At 38.7% G+C, this 20599-nt stretch overlaps 1 protein-coding gene across 2 annotated transcripts in view; it reads right to left on the reverse strand.

Moving 5' to 3' along the window:
* MAP3K5 (mitogen-activated protein kinase kinase kinase 5) overlaps positions 1–20599 on the reverse strand; it is a 228642-nt gene that overhangs the window by 158653 nt on the left and 49390 nt on the right. For both annotated transcript variants that reach the window (XM_019967491.2, XM_070796245.1), the window contains exon 2: positions 6607–6746. In XM_019967491.2, the coding sequence (XP_019823050.2) occupies positions 6607–6746 (140 nt within the window). The remainder of the gene's footprint in view (positions 1–6606; positions 6747–20599) is intronic.

Genomic DNA, 20599 nt, shown 5'->3' on the forward strand with positions numbered 1-20599 from the left:
ATTTTTAAAAATTAAACACACACACACAGACCTTCCTCAGCAGCAGAACCCAAGGAACCCAGGGCTCAGAGGAGGTTGTTAGACTGAAGGAAAACACTTTCTACCCTAGAATTTTGTACTTTGCAACCAGATACTTGGGCCAGGTACAAACTAAATAAGAAAATAACAAAAGCTTACATTTAATGGAAGGAGGAAGACAAAAGAAGGGATGGATGTTACATGAGACAACCCAGGACGTATGGCTGATGGGTTTTTCTAAATGAACGCACTTAAGAATGTCTGCTATCCTTCTTTTTTTCTCTCTCTCTTTTTTTAAAATTTTACTTTATTTTTAAACTTTACAATATTGTATTAGTTTTGCCAAATATCGAAATGAATCCGCCACAGGTATACATGTGTTCCCCATCCTGAACCCTCCTCCCACCTCCCTCCCCATACCATCCCTCTGGGTCATCCCAGTGCACCAGCCCCAAGCATCCAGTATTGTGCATCGAACCTGGACTGGCAACTCATTCCATATATGATATTATACGTATTTCAATGCCATTCTCCCAAATCATCCCACCCTCTCCCTCTCCCACAGAGTCCAAAAGACTGTTCTATACATCTGTGTCTCTTTTGCTATCTCATACACAGGGTTATTGTTACCATCTTTTTAAATTCCATATATATGTGTTAGTATACTGTATTGGTGTTTTTCTTTCTGGCTTACTTCACTCTGTATAATAGGCTCCAGTTTAATCCACCTCATTAGAACTGATTCAAATGTATTCTTTTTAATGGCTGAGTAATAGTCCATTGTGTATATGTACCACAGCTTTCTTATCCATTCATCTGTTGATGGACATCTAGGTTGCTTCCATGTCCTGGCTATTATAAACAGTGCTGCAATGAACATTGGGGTACACATGTCTCTTTCAATTCTGGTTTCCTCAGGATGTATGCCCAGCAAAGTATAACTTTCCAAAACTGGACCAGGAAGAAATAGAAAATCTTAACAGACCCATCACAAGCACGGAAATTGAAACTGTAATCAGAAATCTTCCAGCAAACAAAAGCCCAGGTCCAGACAGCTTCACAGCTGAATTCTACCAAAAATTTAGAGAAGAGCTAACACCTATCCTACTCAAACTCTTCCAGAAAATTGCAGAGGAAGGTAAACTTTCAAACTCATTCTATGAGGCCACCATCACCCTAATACCAAAACCTGACAAAGATCCCACAAAAAAAGAAAACTACAGGCCAATATCACTGATGAACATAGATGCAAAAATTCTTAACAAAATTCTAGCAATCAGAATCCAACAACACATTAAAAAGATCATACACCATGACCAAGTGGGCTTTATCCCAGGGATGCAAGGATTCTTCAATATCCGCAAATCAATCAATGTAATACACCACATTAACAAATTGAAAAATAAAAACCATATGATTATCTCAATAGATGCAGAGAAAGCCTTTGACAAAATTCAACATCCATTTATGATAAAAACTCTCCGGAAAGAAGGAATAGAAGGAACACACCTCAACATAATAAAAGCTATATATGACAAACCCACAGCAAACATTATCCTCAATGGTGAAAAATTGAAAGCATTTCCTCTAAAGTCAGGAACAAGACAAGGGTGCCCACTTTCACCATAACTATTCAACATAGTTTTGGAAGTTTTGGCCACAGCAATCAGAGCAGAAAAAGAAATAAAAGGAATCCAAATTGGAAAAGAAGAAGTAAAACTCTCACTATTTGCAGATGACATGATCCTGTACATAGAAAACCCTAAAGACTCCACCAGAAAACTACTAGAACTAATCAATGATTATAGTAAAGTTGCAGGATATAAAATCAACACACAGAAATCCCTTGCATTCCTATACGCTAATAATGAGAAAACAGAAAGAGAACTTAAGGAAACAATTCCATTCACCGTTGCAACGGAAAGAATAAAATACTTAGGAATATATTTACCTAAAGAAACTAAAGACCTATATACAGAAAACTATAAAACACTCGTGAAAGAAATCAAAAAGGACACTAATAGAGGGAGAAATATACCATGTTCACGGATTGGAAGAATCAATATAGTGAAAATGAGTATACTACCCAAAGCAATTTATAGAGTCAATGCAATCCCTATCAAGCTACCAACGGTATTCTTCACAGAGCTAGAACAAATAATTTACAATTTGTATGGAAATACAAAAAACCTCGAATAGCCAAAGCGATCTTGAGAAAGAAGAATGGAACTGGAGGAATCAACCTACCTGACTTCAGGCTCTACTACAAAGCCACAGTCATCAAGACAGTATGGTACTGGCACAAAGACAGAAATATAGATCAATGGAACAAAATAGAAAGCCCAGAGATAAATCCACGCACATATGGACACCTTATCTTTGACAAAGGAGGCAAGAATATACAATGGATTAAAGACAATCTCTTTAACAAGTGGTGCTGGGAAATCTGGTCAACCACTTGTAAAAGAATGAAACTAGACCACTTTCTAACACCATACACAAAAATAAACTCAAATGGATTAAAGATCTAAACGTAAGACCAGAAACTATAAAACTCCTAGAGGAGAACATAGGCAAAACACTCTCCGACATACATCACAGCAGGATCTTCTATGACCCACCTCCCAGAATATGAGAAATAAAAGCAAAAATAAACAAATGGGACCTAATTAACCTTAAAAGCTTCTGCACAACAAAGGAAACTATAAGCAAGGTGAAAAGACAGCCTTCAGAATGGGAGAAAATTATAGCAAATGAAGCAACTGACAAACAACTAATCTCAAAAATATATAAGCAACTTCTACAGCTCAATTCCAGAAAAATAAATGACCCAATCAAAAAATGGGCCAAAGAACTAAATAGACATTTCTGCAAAGAAGACATACAGATGGCTAACAAACACATGAAAAGATGCTCAACATCACTCATTATAAGAGAAATGCAAATCAAAACCACTATGAGGTACCATTTCACGCCAGTCAGAATGGCTGTGATCCAAAAGTCTACAAGCAATAAATGCTGGAGAGGGTGTGGAGAAAAGGGAACCCTCTTACACTGTTGGTGGGAATGCAAACTAGTACAGCCACTATGGAGAACAGTGTGGAGATTCCTTAAAAAACTGGAAATAGTCTGCTATCCTTCTAACCAGAAGTAATTGGAGTCAAGTTTAGTGGTCAAGGGGGCCAGACTTTGGACTCAGGCAGACCTGGACCCAAATTTTCTACATCACCTTGGGCAAATGATTGATGTCAGAATCTCAGTTTGCAATCCTATAATTTGGTGATGGTATATACACCTCAAAACTCAGGAGACACAGGTTCAATCCCTGGGTCGGGAAGATTCCCTGTAGGAGAGCATGGCAACCTACTCCAGTATTCTTGCCTGGAGAATCCCATGGACAGAGGAGCCTGGTGGGCTACAGTCCATAAGGTTGCACCAAGTCAGACACGATGAAGTGACTTAGTGCACACATGCATATACCTCAAAGTGATGTTTTAAGAATTAATCCGGTCCCATCACTTCATGGCTAATAGAAGGGGAAAAAGTGGAAGCAGTGACAGATTTTATTTTCTTGGGCTCCAAAATCACTGCAGATGGTGATTGCAACCATGAAATTAAAAGACGCTTGCTTGCTCCTTGGAAGGAAAGCTATGATAAACCTAGACAGCATATTAAAAAGCAAAGACATCACTTTGCTGACAAAGGTCCGTCTAGTCAAAGCTATGGTTTTCGAGTAGTCATTCATGTATGGATGTGAGAGTTGGACCACAAAGAAGGGTAAGCACCAAAGAACTGATGCTTTTGAATTTTGGTGCTGGAGAAGACTCCTAAGTCCCTTGGATAGCAAGGAAATCAAACTAGTCGATCCTAAAGGAAATCAATCCTGGGGGACTGATTCTAAAGATGAAACTCCAATACTTTGGCCACCTGATGAGAACTGACTCATTGGAAAAGACAGTGCTGTTGGGTAAGACTGAATGTAAAAGGAGAAGAGGGCAAAAGATGATGAGATGGTTGAATGTCATCACTGACTCAATGGACGTGAGTTTGAGCCAACTCTGGGAGATGGTAAAGGACAGGGAAGCCAGGCGTGCTGCAGTCCATGGGGTCACAAAAAATTGAATGTGACTTAGCAACTGAATAGCAATACAATAACAAAAGGGCTTAGTACCTAGCACATAGTAAGTGCTCAATAAAAAACAGCAATTATGTATTGTACACAAGAAATGAGCATATTTTAGATAGACAAGCCTCTTTAAAGAACTATTTTATTCAAATACCAATAACACTTTTATACAAAAGCTGGCTGAAAGCAATTAAATAAATCAGTTTATTTGTCCCACACAAAGTTCTGATAAGATTAGCTTTATCTCTTTCTCTCAAATGTAATTTTAAAAAATTTCCTTAGGAAAGAATGGGCATAAAATTAAATCACCAGATACCAGTAGGATAAGGATAAAAATACTGTAGAGTGAAAAATGTCCAACACAACACTGCCTGCTTAAAATGAATTTACTGCAAAGAAAATAGAACACAAAGAATAAAATAACCTCTTCATCAACTTGCTAATATAGGTTTCAGTTCAGTTCAGTTCAGTCACTCAATCATGTCCGACTCTTTGTAACCCCATGAATAGCAGCATGCCAGGCCTGTCCATCACCAACTCCCCAAGTTCACCCAAACCCATGTCCATTGAGTCAGTGATGCCATCCAACCTTCTCATCCTCTCTCATCCCCTTCTCCTCCTGCCCTCAATCTTTCCCAGCATCAGAGTCTTTTCCAATGAGTCAGCTCTTCACATCAGGTGGCCAAAGTATTGGAGTTTCAGCTTCAACATCAGTCCTTCCAATGAACACCCAGGACTGATCTCCTTTAGGATGGACTGGTTGATTTCCTTGCAGTCCAAGGGACTCTCAAGAGTCTTCTCCAACACCACAGTTCAAAAGCATCAATTCTTCGGCGCTCAGCTTTCTTTATAGACCAACTCTCACATCCATACATGACTACCGGAAAAACCATAGCCTTGACTAGATGGACCTTTGTTGGCAAAGTAATGTCTCTGCTTTTTAATATGCTGTCTAAGTTAGTCATAACTTTCCTTCCAAGGAGTAAGTGTCTTTTAATTTCATGGCTGCAATCACCATCTGCAGTGATTTTGGAGCCCCTAAAAATAAAGTCAGCCTCTGTTTCCCCATCTATTTGCCATGAAGTGATGGGACCAGATCCCATGATCTTCATTTTCTGAATGTTGAGCTTTAAGCCAACTTTTTCACTCTCCTTTTTCTCTTTCAAACAGTACTAAATCTCTTCATCAACCTGCTAATATTGGTTGCCAATACAGGTTGCAAAGAGTACTAAATCAAACTGTTTAATTACAAATGCATCATCATGAAATGTATGGTACATTAATTAAAGGGGTAAATCTGGGGTAAGATTAAGTTTTTGCTGTTGTTTAGTTGCTAGGTAGGGGTTTCCTTAAAGAATTGCTCCAGGTGAAAAACAGATTAGACAGACAGGAAAAATCTCTTACAACTATTTCAGAGTATTCTGGGAAGGAATATCCAATCAATCCCCAGCACAATGGCCTGGCATGCAGAAAAGGTATTTGCTAAATGACACTGCATATTTTGTAGAGAAAGCCATACAAGCTTTAGATCCTCAGATAAAAGCAAAACACGACTACATTTTTTCCTTGGGTTTGGGGTTAGAGATCTTCATATACCAATTCTGAAGTGATTAGAAGTATGGTTCTGGGTTTCAGGACTCCACATCCCAAGGTTGGGTTTTTTTGAATTAATTTTTATTGTATTTTACCAAGGTTGGCTTGGATTTGGGAACCTGAAGTGATAAATGAGAAAAAGCCACAAAGAGCTAGATGCAAGTTTCACAAAGGAAATGATTGATTATGAGGTTTGGCATGAGTTACATGATGAACTGTTAGATGCTTTTCAAAGAATCATACAGTGTAAAATCATTTGGCGTTGCAAAAGCATTTTAGGCAATCTTCTTGAACGGAGAAAATACCCTCCTATCATTAAGTTCCTCTCATGGAGAGAATGCCATGAGACATGTTGAATTTTGTAGACAAATATGGTACGTTTTTCTTCCTCCTCTTCTCACTTTAACTGAAATCATATCCCAGTGACAGAAGACGGCAATTTTCTGGTGATATAGAGTTTGTACTCAGAGAACTTTCAGTAGACAGCATACTTCTAGTAGGTGATAGGTGTGCCCAAGGAAACTCCCAGTGGTGACACAGCATGAGGGCTGACCACACATTAGGTACTCTCTTCTTTCTCCAGTGTGTTCAGTGACAACTTCCTGTTCACAACCATCTCCTCAGCTGCAATTCCAACTGGAGCTCAGAACTCAATACTAAGTTTTCCCACTAACTGTGTATCAGCAAATTTCCACACTGAATTACAGCTAAACCTCGCAATGTAACTAGTTACTGTTGCATAATTATTTGACTGACAATAACATCCTACCACAAACATATGCTACTTGACTGTTTTTTTTCTGGATGATGGAGAGGTATCCCTAAAACTCTGGGGCCTAAAGTAAATATTTAGTAAACAAGTAAAGTACCTTCAGCGACTGCAGAGAGTCTGAATTAGTATCACAGTAGAGGATGATGTTGTTGGCCATGCTGAAACTTTCTCTCACTCCAAGGTGGTAAAATAAGGATGGTTGTCGGAAGGCATCACTCATCTCCACCACGGCGATATCTGCAAACAGAAAACAAAGTCCCCCAAATGATGACACCTAAATAATGCTCAGTAAGCACTTTTTTGTTACAATAACTTAGTATTCAAAGAGGAAATGATAGGGATTTTCCCTCTTCATTTACCACTGAATTTTAAATTAGCAGTTCTATCGGAAGTGGTTTTACAAACTACAGCAAAACTGCATTTTTGCTTTTTTTTAAAAGAAAAGGATCATGTAATTACTGGAAACTAAGGAGAGTCTGCAATGGTGGAAAGTGGGGCTAATGCACTCTGTTAAATTTTAACACTGAAAACAAGCTAACTAACTTTCCAGAAGTAGATCCATGGGAAACAGCAGTTAAGTTATCAACGTAAAATGAAATTTTAAGAAGCAAACAGGTAAAATTATGAGTCCATCCAGAGCTGAATTTTATAACAAATATCTAGCAAGTCCTTAGCAAGTATAATCAAGAAAAAGAGGAAGCAAAGGTATAGAAATTATGACTAAGAGAGAGAATACAACTATAGATACAAGTTCTTCCAGACTTCACAGATGACTAACACCAAGGTAGCATTAACTTGGTACCAAAATTTGGCAGTGTCACAAAAATAAAATTCAGATTAGTTTCAAATTCATTTATATATACAGACAGAAACATGAAAGAAAAATGAGCAAAATGTACCAAGCACTATATACTATAAGAACACTAGATCATGGATTTAAAATTTATTTGGGGAATGCAAGGATGGCTCAGTGGAAAAAACTCATCAGTGTTCCCAAAGATTCCTTAGTACTTTATGTAAAATTTAGAATCCACTTTTCATTAAAAATAACTGCAAACTGAAAATATAAGGGCACATCTTTAAATTGAAAAATAATACGTATTTCATAACAGCTTTGTACTTTCATAGGTATTCCCATGAAAATCAGGAAAAAGACAAGGCTGTCTTTTTTCTTACTACCAGTACAGTATCTGAAAATCCTAACTGATGCAATAAGATTTAATGAAGTACAGACATATAATTCTATAAAATAATTATCATTACTTGCAGATGTTATGATTACCAACCAAAAAACCACAATAGAATAAATTAAACAACTATTATATGTATTAATACAATTTAACAAGATGTCAAGGTGCAAAATTATGAAAATCAACAGCTTCCTTTAAAATCATAATAAGCTTCTGGAAAATATAATAAACAGATCCTACTCAAAATAAAAATATTAGCATACAACAAATTTAACAAGTGATACTAATTTGTTTAAAATATGTGCAATATGTGATAGGTGAAAGGTTAATATCTTTATTGTTATCTCTTATCTCTTTATCAGTTCAGTTTAGTTGAGTTGCTCAGTTGTGTACAACTCTTTGTGACCCCATGGACTGCAGCACACCAGGCTTCCCTGTCCATCAACAACTCCTGGAGTTCACCCAAACTCGTCTCTATTGAGTCAGTGATGCCATCCAACCATCTCATCCTCTGTTGTCCCCTTCTCCCACCTTCAATCCCTCCCAGCAGCAGGGTCTTTTCAAATGAGTCAGCTCTTCACATCAGGTGGCCAAAGTATTGGAGTTTCAGCTTCAACATCAGTCCTTCCAATGAACACTCAGGACTGATCTCCTTTAGAATGGGCTGGTTGGATTTCCTTGCAGTCCAAGGGACTCTCAAGAGTCTTCTCCAACACCACAGTTCAAAAGCATCAGTTTATCTCTTATTGGTCAATTTAAACCAAATAAGCAACCATAAAACATTACATTATAGAAAATTAGGCTGTGGACATAGGCAGGTAAAATCACAAAAGTGTAACTAAAATGGCAACATCACATATCAGATCAGATCAGATCAGTTGCTCAGTCGTGTCCGACTCTGCGACCCCATGAATCACAGCACGCCAGGCCTCCCTGTCCATCACCAACTCCTGGAGTTCACTCAGACTCATGTCCATCGAGTCAGCGATGCCATCCAGCCATCTCATCCTCTGTCATCCCCTTCTCCTCTTGCCCCCAATTCCTCCCAGCATCAGAATCTTTTCCAATGAGTCAACTCTTCACATGAGGTGGACAAAGTACTGGAGTTTCAGCTTTAGCATCATTCCTTCCAAAGAAATCCCAGGGCTGATCTTCAGAATGGGCTGGTTAGATCTCCTTGCAGTCCAAGGGACTCTCAAGAGTCTTCTCCAACACCACAGTTCAAAAGCATCAATTCTTCGGCACTCAGCCTTCTTCACAGTTCAACTCTCACATCCATACATGACCACAGGAAAAACCATAGCCTTGACTAGATGAACCTTTGTTGGCAAAGTAATGTCTCTGCTTTTGAATATGCTATCTAGGTTGGACATAACTTTCCTTCCAAGGAGTAAGCGTCTTTTAATTTCATGACTGCAGTCACCATCTGCAGTGATTTTGGAGCCCCAAAAAAGAAAGTCTGACACTGTTTCCACTGTTTCCCCATCTATTTCCCATGAAGTGACGGGACCGGATGCCATGATCTTCGTTTTCTGAATGTTGAGCTTTAAGCCAACTTTTTCACTCTCCACTTTCACCTTCAAGAGGCTTTTTAGTTCCTCTTTACTTTCTGCCATAAGGATGGTGTCATCTGCATATCTGAGGTTATTGATATTTCTCCAGGCAATCTTGATTCCAGCTTGTGTTTCTTCCAGTCCAGCGTTTCTCATGATGTACTCTGCATAGAAGTTAAATAAACAGGGTGACAATATACAGCCTTGATGTACTCCTTTTCCTATTTGGAACCAGTCTGTTGTTCCAAGTACAGTTCTAACTGTTGCTTCCTGACCTGTATATAGGTTTCTCAAGAGGCAGGTCAGGTGGTCTGGTATTCCCATCTCTTCCAGAATTTCCCACAGTTTATTGTGATCCACACAGTCAAAGGCTTTAGCATAGTCAATAAAGCAGAAATAGATGTTTTTCTGGAACTCTCTTGCTTTTTCGATGATCCAGCAGATGTTGGCAATTTGATCTCTGGTTCCTCTGCCTTTTCTAAAACCAGCTTGAACATCAGGAAGTTCATGGTTCACATATTGCTGAAGCCTGGCTCGGAGAATTTTAAGCATCACATACAATTTTAAACATCACATATAAAACTATTCTATATCTCACTCCTAATAAATGATCACTAAACCAATACAAAGTTTTTTTTCCTATCAAGGGGCCAAAGATATTTCAAAATACCCAATGAAGATGCAGAGAAATGGTATTCTTACATGCTATGGGGAAGTGTTAACTCTTTAGGAGATCTTGAGTCCTTAAAATTATGCATATTCTTTGACTCAATAATTCCATTCCTAAGAATTTATCCTGAGAAAATTCCTATACATGTGGCAGATTTACTTGTAAGTATATCCACTGAAATATTATTTTTGCAGTAACATTGGAAAAATGCCTAAATATACATTATTAGAAAAATGACCACAAATACACACACACACACACACTATATTTAGGAAAAAAGTAAAATATATACATTATAATGTATAGCATACACATTAAAACGTAATGTATACATTATCATCAATTTATTATTATATATATTCTATATGTATAGATGTACATGAATAAAAAAGTTTTGGAAAGTTGTACAGCAAAATGTAAACTGTGATAACAACTGTGTAATGGAATTATGACTTATCTTTTCCTCTTTATGCCTTCTATATCTTATACAATTTCTTTTATGAACACTGATTACTTTTGTAATTTAGGAACCCACCAAAATATAAAAAGAACATTGAAGACCTGCATGCAATCAAAGTGCAACCCTTTTATAAAAGGAACACAGACCCTCAAGAGGTTGTTTGATTCAGCTGGCCTTATCTAATGAATATGAAATTAGAGTCTACATTCTGTGAAGGAGAAATAAATCAGATCAAATGAAAGCTAAAGACCCAGAAGATTTAGTGAGGTTATAAAAGGGGAGGGCAAGTCAAAGGAGCTTCAAAAGATACTTTTCAAGGCTAGCCATGACTTCAAGGCTCTCTAATAGAACTAGAGAGTTTTCTTCTGGGGTCCTTAACATTTCTACAACAAAAATCAACACATGAAAAAAATGAGTCACTGCACCCCACCCACGTGGCCCATCTGCCTCAGGCACCCACTCGGCTTCCTCCTCCCACAGATGCCAGCCACTCACAGTCAGCCACACAGCGTTAAAATCAAGAGACAGCATACAGTATGGCTGAGAGAAACGAAATAAAACAGCTGCTGATGAGAAAACAAATGAGCGATAGCAAAGAAAAATACTAAGTAGTGACAATAGGGGGGGAAATGAGTTCTTTCTAGAGAACTGATTCGTGGAATTGTTGCTAAAATAAAGTAGAAATGCTGCAGAAGGCTTTTAGATTAAGAGAGAAATGAGACACATAAAATAAATGGTACAAGTAGACTAAAATACATTCATTAGATCTGAACATGGAAACAGGAACAGACCCCTGTGGGATGCAATATACAACATTAAAAATGTTTATTTGTGTAGGAATTTTAAAATACCATAAGACAGTATGATAACAGAGGAAGGCATTCTTCCTACTTCAAATTCAGTCAAGTGATTTGTTCTAATGTATTTGTATTTTTTTCTGAATATATTTTAAAAATTTCCATAGCATAATATTCACTCTTTCATCTTCTTTGATAACATGTTCAAAGCACGTGCCTTCCCCCCCTTTTTATTGTTGAGCTTGTTTTCTTAATGTGAGTTTTGTCTGTTTTTATATTGATATTTTTCCTTTGTCAGATATGTGATTCACAAATACTTTCTCCCTGTTTGCGATCTGCCTTTTCATTCTGTTAAGTGTCTTTAGGAGAGATGGAAATTTTAACTTTAAGCCCAATTTACCGATTTTTTCTACTGTGGATTGTGCTTTAGGTGTGGTATCTGAAAAAAATCTTTGCCTAACCCAAGTCACAAAAGTTTTCTCTTATGATTTTTATTGAAAGTGCTATACCTTTTATACCTTACATTGAAGCTTACGATCCATTTTGATTTTTTCTTCCAAAAATTTTTGGATGGTCTATTCTATTCCATTGATCTATGTATTTACTTTTTGCGAATACAGATGTTTCTCAACTTACAATGAGGTTATGTCCAGAAAAACCCATTGTAAGTTGAAAATACTGTAAATTTAAATACATTTAATACACTTAACCTACCAAACATCATAGTTTAGCCCAGCCTGCCTTCAATGTGCTCAGAACACTTATACTAGCCTATAGTTGGGCAAAATCATCTAATGCAAAGCCTATTTTATATTAAAGTGCTGAATATCTCATATAACTTATCAAATAGCGTACCGAAAGTGAAAATGGAATGCTGTATGGGTGCAGAATGGTTGTAAGTGTATCGGTTGTTTCTCCTCCTGATTGCCTGGCTGACTGAGAGCTTTGGTTCTCTGCCCAGCATCACAACTGAGAATGTATCACTAAGCTGGGAAAAGATCATAATTCAAAATTCAAAGTATGGGTTCTACTGAATGGGTATCATTTTTGCACCATCAAAGTAAAAAAAAAAATCATAAACTGCACCATTGTAAGTCGGGGACCGTCTGTGCTATATACACTGTTTTGTCTGTGGTAGCTTCACAGAAGGTACTAGAATCAAGCAGTGTGAGTTCTCCCACTCTTCTGTTTTCAAAATTGTTGTAGCTATTTTAGTTCTTCTATTTTCTTTCCTATATAGATTTTACAATCAACTGGTAGTTAAAAGCTATCCACTGATAGCTAAAAAAATTTCTCCCAGAATTCTGACTAGGATTATGATGACGACAGGGCTTCCCAGGTGGCGCAAGTGGTAAAGAACCTGCCTGACAATGCAGGAGACATAAGAGACTTGGGTTGGGAAGATCCCCTGGAGTGGGCATGGCAACCTGCACCAGTATTCTTGTCTGGAGAACCCCATGGACACAGGAGCCTGTGGGCTACAGTCCATAGGGTTGCAAAGACTCAGACAGAACTGAAGAGACTGAGCATCCACTCATGATGACTATGGATCATTTCGGAGAGATCTAACATCTTAACAATACTGAGTGTTTCAATGCATGCCTAGGCATACCTCTCTACTTACTTAAGTCTTTGATTTTGTTCATCAATATTTTGTAATTTTCAATATACAGTTCCTATACATACTTTGTTAAATTATACCTAAATGTTTCATTTGGGGGTACTATCATAGCTGTACTCTTTTTAAAATTTCAAATCCCAATTTTTCATTGTAGTATATAAAACAATAGTAGATTTTTGTATACTGACCTTGTATCCTGAGACTTTACTAAATTAACTTATTAGTTCAAGAAGCATTTGGGGGGGGGAGGCGCATGTGTTTTGGCATTTTCTACATGGACCATTATATCATCTATAACCAGAAATGGCTTTACTTCTTCCTTTCCAATCTGTATGTCTTTCATGGTTTTTGTTTTCTTGTTAGTTGTTTTTTGTTTTGCCTTATTATACTGGCTATGCCTTCCAGTTACACAGCATTTTTTACACAATAATATTTCATTATCTAATTAAAGAACATAGCTTATTATGACCTTCTGACTCTGATCCATATCTTCTCAAAAGTAATAAAATAAACAGGTGAAAATTATCTTCCTCATGAAACCATCCTAAGACATGCTAAGAATGCACAAGATGATATAATTATAACAAACTACACAAACACCTTGCTGTTGTTCAGTCACTAAGTCATACCCGACTCTTTGCAACCCCATGGACTCTTTGAACCCCTGGCAGCACGCCAGGATTCCCTGTCTTTCAGTATCTCCTGGAGTTTGCTCAAATTCATGTGCATTCAGTCAACACTGCCATCCACCCATCTCATCCTCTGTTGTCCCCTTCTCTTCCTGCCTTCAATCTTTCCCAGCATCAGGATCTTTTCCAATGAGTCAGCTCTCCGCATCAGGTGACCAAAATAACAAACACTTGCTATGCTATGTTATGCTAAGTCACTTCAGTCGTGTCCGACTCTGTGTGACCCCATAGACGGCAGCCACCAGGCTCCCCCGTCCCTGGGATTCTCCAGGCAAGAACACCGGAGTGGGTTGCCATTTCCTTCTCCAATGTATGAAAGTGAAAAATGCAAGTGAAGTCACTCAGTCGTGTCCAACTCTTCTCGACCCCATGGACTGCAGCCTACCAGGCTCCTCCATCCATGGGATTTTCCAGGCAAAAGTACTGGAGTGGGGTGCCATTGCCTTCTCCGAATAAACACTTGATACTCTACAATTCTTGAGACCCACTTATATGAGGTACAATTTATCCATTTTATTTTACAAACATGTATTTAGTAAGTACACGTGTCAGACATCATATGCTTTTCAAGTACTAAATTACTTAATCTTCATAATCTCCCTTTTGTGGTAGGTAATGTTATTGTTTCAGGACACTGAGGTAGAGAAGATAAAAACAATCGGCCCCAAATCAGTCTGAAAATGCTAGCATCACGATTCAAAACCAAGCAATCTGGCTGGAAAATCCATGCCCTTAATTCTTAAATGAGCCACATGCTACATTTATGGGATATGGAAGTTCCAAAGATCAGGACATGAATGGAAAGCAAAACTAGATCTGGAGACTGATACATATACTCTTGTAGTATATTTCATGAGTAAATGCACTTAATAATTGTCTAATTGAGTTTCTATGGTAATATTGTGAGTAAAACTGCCACATTTCACATTTCAAAATTTAAGGCCAAGTCAGTCATTTAAAAATGTGCCTCTTACAACTTTACATGAGGTATAGTTTCTTTCCTTGTTCCAATTCAATTAATGCTAAATGGAGCATCTAATTAGGTTTGCCAGGAGTTTATTAAAGCATAATAAATTTCTAGGACAATCACACAAAACTGTTGTGCCTAATTGCATTTCAGTCAGCAAATGGCAGTGGTTCATGGTCTTTGTTACTTTTTTTATTCAATTTTTCCATGATAATACCATATCTGTTAGTTAAATATCTCACAAGAGCTGCCTCTGCTTGTAAAACGCAGCACTGAAGGAAAGACATTAATGTTTACTTTTTATCTATTCAGTTTTTTTCCTTGACCTCAGGATGACTGATGAAAAAGCAAGAGCCCAGTAGTGATTCAGCTTATTCTATAGTCTACAAGGTGCTCTAACATTCCATAATCACTGGAAACTTCCCAAGTTATCACACAGAACTACCCATCCAGTCAGGATGGGTTAATGCCTGCAATGATCCATTAATTCCAATTTAATTAAACAAACATCCTGAGTATCTATTATATAAAAGTTTCCTCGGTGGGATGGATGACAGACATCTATGTGGGTGAGGCATTAGCTGTTAATGCAGTCAGAAAGTGGAGTGCATAGGAAAAACTGCAGCCCGGGCACATCAAAGGCATTATGGAGGAAGCCAAGGAAACGAAGGGTACCGGGCTTGGTTGAGAAGTTCAGAAAATCAAAACAGAAAACTAAGTAGAGGACTTCCCTGGTGGTTCAACGGCTAAAACTCCATTCTCTCAATGCAGGGGGACAGGGTTCGATCCCTGGTCAAAGAACTAGATCCCATGTGACACAACTAAGAGTTAATGTGCCACAACTAAACAATCTCACATGCCAAAACTAAGACCTGGCACAGCTAAAACAGAAAACACCAACATCAATCCCAGTAGGATCCTCAGTGGGTGAACCAAGAGAGAGTCTCTAAAGAGCAGACACTAACCCCCAAATGATCATCCCTTCCTAATTCTTCAGGGACCCATCATCTGCATTCCATAGATTTTTCTTTCATGAATGAATAAGGGCTACCTGCAAGTGATCTACAACATGAAAATTACTAAAATGTTACTCAGAGCCTAAAGGTAGTGCCCCAGTAGAGTCTCCTGAAGGTTCTAAGTTAGTCTTCTAAAGTCTGGTAGGGATACAATGTTGAGAGATTGCAAAACTCCGTCTGCACAACTGAAACTGTTGAGATTTTCAGGTAGGATAGAAGAATAATCCATCATCATTGTTGTTTTGAATGGGTCATGGTTTGGAAATTCCTGTTATAAATTACTACACATTTAGTTTCATCAGCATCCTTTTATTTTCTTGTATGGTGCTTGGTTAACTCTACAGTGTATAATGATACATATCTGTATCAACAATAGATTTTGGCCCACAATTTCCTCATCCCTAAACTACAATAAATATATGTATAGTGATTCAAACATGAATCATTCATATATTGCTCAAGCAAATGTATACATAATCTCCCCACTCCAGCACTAATTTGCTTATTTGGTTATTATACTGAGGTATCGCGGGTTTTTTGAACCTGAAAAGTGAAGCCCGCAAAGTAAGTGACCTGAGGGACATTGTGCACTTCTAGAGGGTGATCTTTCAAAAATACTGAGAATCATGGCACCTACCAAAGGAAGGGCAGGAAGGGTGGGAGGGGGCGGGGAGAGGAAAAGGGAGAAGCCTGCAGAGGAAGAAAGAAACAGCAGAGAAAGGGAGGAAGGAGGAGAAGAGAAACAGGAAAAGAAGGAGGGAGCAGAACCAAACCAAATTGGTGGTATAAGAACTAAAGCCCCCTTACCCAGGCAATGGCTGCTAGAGTTCAGTTCATGATGGGCCAGCTTCAGAGAACGTGAGGGGGAAAAGCACACATCTGCAGACTGGCGGGACCTGGAATCACAGCTCTCTGTTAGGAGGAGATGCTGCCTCAGAAAAGCACACCACAGACCTGAAAGCTGGAAGGGAAGCCTCCTCATCTCCCATGGCCTTGAGAGGAGTCATGAATATGCAAAACGCAAGTAAGCTGAGTCGTGATTTCCAGTGTCTGCATCCTAATTAGGTTTCTGGCTGGATAACATTAGACACCTTAAATTCTCCAAGCTTTGGTGTCCTTAACTGTAAATTGAGGATAATAACACAGGTATTTACCACACAAAGCTGTTGTGTGGGTTATGTGTACACCAGGCACAGGGAACTCTTAATACACGGCCATTATATGGAGCCACTATAGGAATCGTTCATCGGAAGCCCTTTGAGCAATTTATCATAAAAATGTTTTTGAAGACAATGTGAATAGATAACTCAATACCAGCTGGTGAAACTTCAGGTAAATAATTACTCATAGAAATGATGTTGAAATCAAATTATGAGGCATAGAAAGTCAACATAAGGAACGTTGACTTGATTTTTATAATCAATGGTGATCCATCCATGTCCATGAGTTTTGAGAAGTGGTGCAGCAGGATCAAAGTTCGTAAGGATAAACCTAGAATTTTTAGATGGATGAGTATCAAAAGAGACTAGAAGGTGGGAGACAAGTTAAGGAGTCATTCAAGGGACAGTGTACCCCCAAACTGATGTAGAGAGAACACGGTGGGCAATCATGGTGGAAGGGAAGCTTTTGAGATTTGGTGGACGCAGGATAATCAAAGAAAGAATTAAAAGTGATTCTGTTTCAAACTTGAATGGTTAAGACTGATGACTTGTCATTAACACGACAAATGACAAGGGGAAGAGCCACTTTTTTGGCAGTAACTTATCTTTAAACTGGAACAGACTAAACTCTGTGTTTGTATGTGTGTGTGTGTGTGTAATTGATAGCTGTCATTTTATATCTAAGCACTAAGATCAGAATCAGACTGAGAGATTTCAAGAGTCAGAATGATGAGGGATAGTTAAAGTAGAACTGTAGATGAGATTGTCAACTTAGTACAGAACGAAATGACAAGGCATCTTCGACTCAGGAAATCCATTCCTCATTATATACCCAACAGAAACACAAATCGATGTTCACCAAAAGGTCCATAATCAATATTCATAACAGCAGTATTGGTAAACCATCAACAGTAGAAAAAATAATGTGTGCTCTATATAGACAATGAATACTATACAGCAATGACAATTTAAAAATCTATAACCACATATGACAACATGGATGAACCTCACGGATTGTTAGAAGAAAGAATCCATATACAAAAGAGATAGGTTTATTCTTCTTGATGCGGTTCATATTAGGTTCACAAACGTGATAATTCAAAATAGTGAATTCTTTGGTAGGGGCAAAGGCTGAAAAGGGACTCTGGGGGTCTGCTGGAGAGCTGATAAGAGTCTCCTTCTTGATCTAAGTCTTGTTTACTCAGGCATGTTCACTTTGGTCAATGATTTTATCAAGAATGTCCAAAGAGGCCGTCTATGGGGTCGCACAGAGTCGGACACGACTGAGGCGACTTAGCAGCAGCAGTAGCAGCAGCGATCTTAACAAATTACCACAAACTCCATCCCTTAAGAACAACAGAAATTTATTCTTTCACATTTCTGGAGGCTGAAAGTTCAAACTCAAAGCGTCAGCAGAACCAGAGTCAGGCTTCCTTGGAAGCTCCAGGGCAGAAAGTGTTTCTTGCCTCTTTCACAATCCAACATTTTTGCGCATTCCTTGCCTTGTGCTACGTGTGCCTGTGGTGCCGAATTGCCCTCGCTTCTCTCCCTCATGAGAGCCTGTGTGATGGCATTCATGGCCTATCCACATGATCCAGGGTCATCTCATCTCAAAACCCTTCATCACATCTGCAATCAAATTTTCCAAATAAAGCAGTATTCACCAGTTTCATTTCGACACAGATGTTGGAGCGTAGGGGTGAGGTCATTTTTCAGCCCACCACAAGAATTATAAAGAAGCCACAGGATGAGAAAGGTGAGAGGTGAGTACAGCAGAACTAAAGGCGCTGAGTAAGAGCTGAGGAAATGGTGGGAATGAGTACAGACATTCTCCAGCAAGGAAGAGGATTAACACTCACGAAGGTCTACAGGAGGGATTTTTACACTCAATAAGGAAACCTAGACATCAAACAACAACTGAAGGGGATCTGAAAGCTAAAGGTGTTTAGTTTTAGGATGGTGCACTTAAACATTAGTAGAAAGGTTAAGATTTTAAAGAGGGGAGCTAATTAGTGGAGACTGCCTTTATATTCTTGGTTAAGACAGATGGGAGGGGATCAAAGATGAAAGGGAAAAGTCAGCTTTGGAAAAAAGGAGGGATAACTTTAAAAACAAGAAAAAGGGAAGTGATACAAAACAAAGACTGAGAAATGATAAAGTAGAAGGAAGAGTACTGTGATCTTCCAATTTAGGTGATAGCCCTTTTAGGATAGAGCCAGGGTGCTGGTGGCCAATAGAGAAGACAGACCATCCAGGGACAGCAAGAACAAGCCTGCACCCCGTGGACAGCTCGAGTAACGTGCCTGAATGCAGCGCTACCTCTGCTCTCCAAAGTCAGGACGCCAGTACATTTCTTTTTTGGGAGGAATTTTTGTCACTTGTGATACTAAGAATGCTATTACAGCTAAGGAGCAGGATGTGAACCCAAGCATCATAAGAACCAAAAAATTCTATTTCTTTGCTTACTATCTACTGCCTAAAATGTAGTAAAGGAGTATTGGATGAAAAGAGGGACGCCAAAGAATAGAGCTCAGTTTGAATCTGCTTACTGTGCATGTGTGTGTGCACAGTCCAACTCTGCTACCCTGTGGACTGTAGCCCATCAGGCTCCTCCGTCCATGGGATTCTCCTGCAAGAATACTGGAGAGGGTTGCCCTGCCCTCCTCCAGGGGATTCCTGACCCAGGAATCAAACTCAGGTCTCCTGCATTGCAGGCAGATTCTTTACCATCAGAACCATCAGGGAAGCCCTCTGCTCACTAGCTAGAGACAAAAACCTTAACCAGACATTAAAATCTCAATCTTACAAATGCATATTCTTGGTCACAAGGAAGACTGGCCTAATGAAGAATCCTTCCTTCCTATTAAAGAGGAATTTCAAACACACAATATTTTGATGGTGGTTTGGTAATTGTTACTAAGTCATTTGTCATGTGCTCAGTCAGTTGTGTCCAATTCCTTTGCAACTGCATGGACTGTAGCCAGCCAGCCTGCTCTGTCCATGGGATTTTCCCAGCAAGAATATGGGAGTGGGTTGCCATTTCCTTCTCCAGGGGATCGTCCCCACCCAGGGATCAAACCTATACCTACTGCATCCCCTGCACTGGCAGGTGGATTCTTTACCACTAAGCCACCTGGAAAGGAAGTGTTACTAAGGCAGCCTGTAAGGACTCTAACCCCATTCAGTCTTGAAGTGAATCTTTCACTATCAGTGCACAGACCAAGGAACGTGGATAAGTCACAGTTTTTATCTTTGATGAGTGGCAAATACTTTATCAAATGATACTTCCTGCTCACAAGTATGTCAATTCCCTACATAATTTTGCTTATTAAGTTAAGTGAAAGTCACTCAGTTGTGTCCGACTCTTTGCAACACCATGGACTATACAGTTCATGGAATTCTCCAGGCCAGAATACTGGAGTGGTTAGCCGTTCCCTTCTCCAAGGGATCTTTCCAACCCAGGGATCAAACCCAGGTTTCCTGCATTGCAGGTGGATTCTTTACCAGCTGAGCCACTAGGGAAGCCCAATTTATTAAAGAAATACAAATAGGTCCTACATCAAAAAGTATTAACTCTCCAAGTTAAAAAAGGGTCTAGTTTATAAGTTAAAAATTTATTTTTTAATGTTACAGCAATAACAATAGAGTTGGCCAATGATCCATAAAGAGTATGCTATATAAGAAGAGCATGAGTCAAAATTAAATCTAAGGTTATTGATGTGACAGGCCTTATGGCATCTTATAAGCAGAAATGGAAAATGAGGCTGCTTTGATGGTTAAAATGTCTATGTCACCACTGAAAACTATTTTTCTCCTTGAAATTATTCTATTTCCTGAAGCTATATTGGGTTTAAGGGTCTATAATCACAAATTTAGATCTCTGTAAACTCATTGTAGGTACTAAATTTCAGTCCTGAAGTAATCCATCTGTTTTCATTACAGGCTGAAAAGAGCTATTCAGAAAAAT

The sequence above is a fragment of the Bos indicus genome, chromosome 9 (genome assembly GCF_029378745.1).
Source record: "Bos indicus isolate NIAB-ARS_2022 breed Sahiwal x Tharparkar chromosome 9, NIAB-ARS_B.indTharparkar_mat_pri_1.0, whole genome shotgun sequence".
NCBI lineage: Eukaryota > Metazoa > Chordata > Mammalia > Artiodactyla > Bovidae > Bos > Bos indicus.